This window comes from Danio aesculapii, chromosome 21, assembly GCF_903798145.1.
Source record: "Danio aesculapii chromosome 21, fDanAes4.1, whole genome shotgun sequence".
NCBI classification, from domain to species: Eukaryota; Metazoa; Chordata; class Actinopteri; order Cypriniformes; family Danionidae; genus Danio; species Danio aesculapii.
The window spans coordinates 7,243,760-7,249,759 of NC_079455.1; the positions used below are offsets into that span (position 1 = coordinate 7,243,760).

At 35.9% G+C, this 6,000-nt stretch overlaps 1 protein-coding gene across 1 annotated transcript in view; it reads left to right on the forward strand.

Annotated features, from left to right (window-relative positions):
- apbb3 (amyloid beta (A4) precursor protein-binding, family B, member 3) overlaps nt 1–5,683 on the forward strand; it is a 48,599-nt gene extending 42,916 nt beyond the window's left edge. The window contains exons 11-13 of the mRNA XM_056445719.1: nt 1,524–1,639; nt 4,368–4,547; nt 4,679–5,683. Coding sequence (XP_056301694.1) covers nt 1,524–1,639; nt 4,368–4,547; nt 4,679–4,903 — 521 coding nt within the window. The 3' untranslated portion in view covers nt 4,904–5,683. The remainder of the gene's footprint in view (nt 1–1,523; nt 1,640–4,367; nt 4,548–4,678) is intronic.
- Nucleotides 5,684–6,000: the final 317 nt, after the last annotated feature.

Here is a 6,000-nt window from a genome sequence, read left to right on the forward strand (position 1 = left end):
TAATTTCATAAGAATAAAGTCGATTTATAATCCAATGCTAACTAACATAGCATGTTACAGTAGAATATAGCTATAAAATAATAAACTAGATGCATGAACTCACTGTGATTTAACTATTACAGAAATAGATGTGACTGGCTGTCATATCTAGATAAATATGTCTAGATATCTATATCATATCAAAGCTAGTACAATTTATGTTTTTCTGAATAATTTGCATGCATTTACAATAATATGATGCACATTTTATTTATTAGTTATTTTATTTTACCAAAACTACACACATTTTATACTGTGAAAACACACATCAGAAGTTAGAACTATTCTGTTTTGCCGTGTGACAATACTCCCACTCCCACCTGCCGGTAGAAACAGGTAGCGCTAAACAGCTGACTATTTTAATACCCGACACAAAAGCTGCGTTAAGTGCGCGCGATGTATGTGGTAATTTTAAGTACTTGGATAACAAAAAAAGTTAGTCAACCTATTTTTTTAAGTGCAATATATTCCAAATGCTCATGGGCTTTTGACAATACATCAGGGGCTTAAGACCCCAAAGCAGCCCTCTCGCAACGCCACTGATCTAAACTAACAAATAAATTTAAGATCTCGGTGCAGAAATGAATGTGAATATGTTTGGGGGAAAATAATAAATACAATTTTATTTATAGAACCATATATACAATATAAGTGAAATTTTGTAGTTTGTCCTTTTTACAAGACTTCATTTGAATATAAATATATTATGTTTCAATTTCTAAAGATGTTAGGTGACCACACTCTTATTGTGATGTATACAACTGTTTTATAATAAATGTTTTGTTTAAATGCACCAAAATATATTGTATCTATTTACTGAGAAATTAATAAAAATGTTCATTTTCAAATGGTAGTGTATGCTCATTTGTGCTGTGCATTGTATGCGTTAATGATTTTGTTGAGTGCAATCTCTTTAAACACATGTAGCCGAGTGTATTTATTATATTTATTATACATATTATACATTCATATATATATATATATATATATATATATATATATATATATATATATATATATATATATATATATATATATATATATATATATATATTTATCAATTAGAGACTGATCATGAAATATGACTTTGATTTAAAAGGACGGTACATCCAAAAAGGGAAATTGTTTCTTTCTTCAGTTGAATATAAAGAAGATATTTTGAAAAAAGATGTAAAGCAGTAGCAATTTATTTCCATAGTATTTTTGCTCCTCCCTATGGATGTCAACGGCTACTGTTTTCCAACATTCTTCACAATATCTCCTTTTGGTGAACTGTCTATACTTACAAAGTGCACATAAAATACATAGATTGATTTTGCAGCTTAAGCATTTTGTTTTTCGTAAAAGTGCACCAGTTATGCTATCAATGATTTAGAATCAATTTCAGATCAGAAATGCATGCTTGCAAGGTCAAATAGGTCATGTCCTTAAAATATGGTCCTGGAGGTGATGTATTGTGTGGGTTTGTGGTTATTGTGTGGCAGGAATGGAAGTGTTGAACAGAGCTATTGAGAGCATCATGCACTCCAGAGACAGAGATGAGTGGGAGCCGATAGTCATCCATGTGTCTGATACAGTTCTGTCTTTATGGAGAGGAGAGGTAAGAGTATATAGCAAATGATATTGAGGCTTTTTAGTGCCCTTCATTTGTATTGCATATTGTGCTCCTAATACTAAAACTCCTTTTAGATGTGTGGTATTAATATGTTAGCAATATTATTATTTAAGTGGAAAACACAAGATACTGGTGCAAACAGTTTAAAATGCTTTGAACTTGTCTTCTTTGCCAACATTTTAAAAAGTAGTCGAAGATGCATCTTATCAGATTCATTTCATAGTGTAAACACTCAGGAGCATTAAAAACAACTGCAAAAGATCTACTCTCACCTACTATCCAACTAATACAAAGTTCTGTCATGAAACTCTATTGGGCGCACTGGCTGAAAGGTCCTATCCAATCCTATCCATGACCACATCATAAATTCATGATACTGATGATTGAGTGCTGTCACCTCAGCAGCCAATATGATTGTTCCTGCTTTGAACTAATTGAATAAGTCACTAATGAGCATATACCATAGGCTCCCTGTCAGTTTGGTAAGTTTTGTTCCTTTCGATCTATTGACATGTTGGTCTTTTATTTTGGGGATGCCAAATATATTTTGTGCATTACAACCTCAAATCAGAAAAAGTTGGCATAGTATGAAAAATACAAATGAACAAAAAGTGATTTCCAAATTTACTTTCACTTGTATTTCATTGCAGACAATATGAAAACAAAATATTTCATGTTTTGTCTGGTCAACTTAATTTCATTTGTAAATATACATCCTTTCTTGTCATTCAGACCTGCAACACATTTCAAAAAAGTTGGGAGTATTTCACATATAACAGTGCATAACATAGTTTCAGTGTGTAATGGACAATGGTGCAAGCCTAAGCTGAACAACTGTGAGGCCATCTCTCAGGTGGCACTGCAGCAAGAATCCTCAGTCATCTATAAGTGATATCTCCACATGGCAAACTTTGGCAAACCTTTGTCAAGTACCACAATACAAAGTTATATCCACAAATGCCAGTTAAAACTGTACTGTGCCAAAAGGAAACCCTATGTTAACAATGTCCAGAAATGCAGTTGACTTGTGATGTCATCTGGGATGGACCAACACACAGTGGAAGCATGTAGTGTGGTCAGATGTATCAGTATTTAAGATATTTTGGACGCCATGTGCTCTGGACCAAAGAAGAAAAGGATTGTCCAGACTGTTACCAGCAACAAGTCCAAAAGCCAGGGTCTATCATAGTATAGGGTTGTGTCAGTGCCTTTGGCAAAGGTAACATGCACTTCTGGGATGGCACAATATGCTGCCTTTTTTCCAGGGATGCCCATGTCTATTTCAGCAAGGCAATGCAAAACCAAATTCTGCACGCATAACAAAGTCTTAGCAGTGGAGGAAGAGAATATAGGCACGTGACTGGCCTGCCTGCAGTCCCAACCTGTCTCCAATAGAGAATCTGTGGCACATTTTGAAGCACAAATATGACAATGAAGACTTACTGTTGCCCACCTTAAGACTTGTTTGTAAGACTAGGAAGAATGGGATGAAATTACACCAGAAACACTTTATTACTTGGTGTCTTCAGTCCCTAAACATCGTTTAAGTGTTGTGAAAAGGAATGGCAACATTACAAAGTGATAAATGCTTTACTGTTCTAACTGTTTTTTAAATGTCTTGCTAGAACCAAAATTGAAATATGTGTATATTTTGGGAAAAAAATCATAAACACATTACTTAATGTGATGTTGTATTGTCTGCAATGAAATACAAGTCATAGTAAATTTAGAAATCGCTTCCTTCTGTTTATTTGCATTTTCCATACTGCCCTAACTTTTTCTGATTAGGGGTTGTATATAAAATTATATTTTTCATAATGTTAAGGGACACATAACATGCAGCATTTGTGCTAAACCATTAGGTAAGGTAGGCCAGATATCCTTAGTCATACGCCACAAGTGTTAAGCAAGTCAGCAATGTAGCCAGGGTACACATAGATTAGCACATTAGTGTTAAGTCGTTCAACAAGGTAGCCCAGGTACACATAGATTGTAAAACATGTGATTCCATGACTCAATGGCATAAAAAACAATAATGTCTTGAAAATAGATCTGCTTGTTTATTTCATTTGTCCTGTCTCAGTCAACTGATTTGCAGATATGTGAATGTTTGATGAAACATAAATAATAATCAAAACAGCAGCGGCATAGCAGATCTGTGCCACGCCAAGACCCAACACATCACCAAATACAGATTCATTACAATACTAAATTTCTCCAAGGGTTGTCATGACGGAACTGACTTAACAAGTGTCATAGCATGATTAAGGAGAAATGGGAACCAAAACAAGGTATTTTTACTTTGATCCATTGTACTTAAACAACATTATTACATAAACAACATAACAACATGATATTAAAACTCAGAAAAATGTTAAAACTAGGAAGAAAGAAAAACCCAAAATACAACAATGCATTTTCAATATTTAAATATAAGATTGCATAGAATATTTTTCACTTTTGGTCCTTTAAAAAATAAACAATGAGTCAAGAATATATATTATTAATATTACTTCTAGATCATTCATGACACATAAAATGGAAAGTTAAGTCCACTGCATAAACAAAATTTAGAAAGCATAAAGAAAAGGTGCACATTATTATGCATAGCAAACAAACTGCAATGCGAAAAGAGTTTGACTAGATTTCATTTCTGAATGTAATCATGGTCTTTCTGTTTTCCACTTCTTCTCTTCCTCTTGCTTTAATTCAGGATGGAGACGACCCATTCTGGGAATCTCAAGTACGCTATTTGACTTTCCTAGGTGTGGGTCATGACACACACACTTTTGCAGTCATAGTGGATGCTGGAACCCAGCGCTTTGAGTGCCATGTGTTTTGGTGTGAGCCAGATGCCGGGATCATCTCTGAGGCAGTCCAGGCTGCATGCATGGTGAGATGATACTACATTTATTTGACTTTCACTCTACAGAACTGGTAAAAGGTTACAGTTTTATGGTACTGTAGAATTCAATGCAAACCGTGGCTCAACTTTCCATTGTAAATATTTGGCGCCCCCTTCAGGTTCAGTACCAGAAATGTTTGGTGGCACAGACTCCTCCAGCGAGGCCCAAGATGTGGAGGGCAGGCTCCAAAGTCAAACGAGCCAACTCCATGGATGGCTCCAGTTTCCCACCCCGATATCAAGGACACACAGCCTCCAAAATGGCCTCTCCCAGTGTGAAGAAGGGCATGCTGGCATTTTTTGAGACGTTTCGGAATAAACATTCTGCGGTATCCACTCCCTAACAACAGCGGTTGTGTGCAGGGGATGGGGCCTGATAGAGAGGAGATGTAGAGATGGAAGAAATGAACATGAAGGTTAAGAAGGCTTAAAAATATGAGTATCCTTTGCCTTTGGCAGTTTTTTAATCCAACTTGATTTCCCCAGTATGACCTCACAAAAAACCCACCTTATTGCCCTTAATAAGCGTGTTTTTGAGGATTGACAAATCTGAATGTAGATGTGCAGAACAGTGTTTTAATGACATTGTGGTGCTGTGCTCTCACATTCCAAAACTGACAGAACCCAGACCCTCTACTGTTCTACAACAGTTCCTGTCCTCAAATCTGATTTGTGTAATCAGTCTAGTTCACACTGCACAGACAGACCCAGACTCATGCCAGCAAACACATTCTTTAGTAACCCCCGGTCAGTCGGAGTTTGGCAGGTCATGTAATTTTAGAGAGGTACTATTAACAGGTGATTCTGGCATTCATCTGCGTCTGGCAGTGCAAATAAATGCTCTGGGACCTTGTATCATTTAGCTCATCTGTTTGTTCCAGATAAACCATGAGTCTGTAGTATTAGCTGTGGGGATTTTCAGGGTGTCTTCACACTTGGCAGGTTTTCTTTTGATTAAAGTGAACTATGGTGTGACTACCCTGTTACTGCACTTCATTTAAATTAATATGAATGCTTCCATCCAAACCTTGCCAGGGTACACATAGTTTAGCACATTAGTGTTGGGTCATTCAACAAGGTAGTCTAGGAACACATAGATTGTAATACAAGTGATTCCATGACTCAGTGGCTTAAAAAACAACAACAATGTCTTGGAAATAGATCACTTGTCCTGTATCAGTCAATCTATATTGCAGATATGTGAATGTTTTATAAAACATAAATAATCAAAACATCAGCAGCATAGCAGATCTGTGCCACACCAAGACCAATACATCAACATCGCCAAATACAGATTCATTTAAATAAGTATGAACTCTTCCATCCAAACCTTGTTCAACAAACTAAAAATAGAATACATCAGGGACCAAAGACATCTAAATGAACCAAAATAGAACATGACAGGACAGGACAAGCATAGAATGCTCAAACATACTTGCTT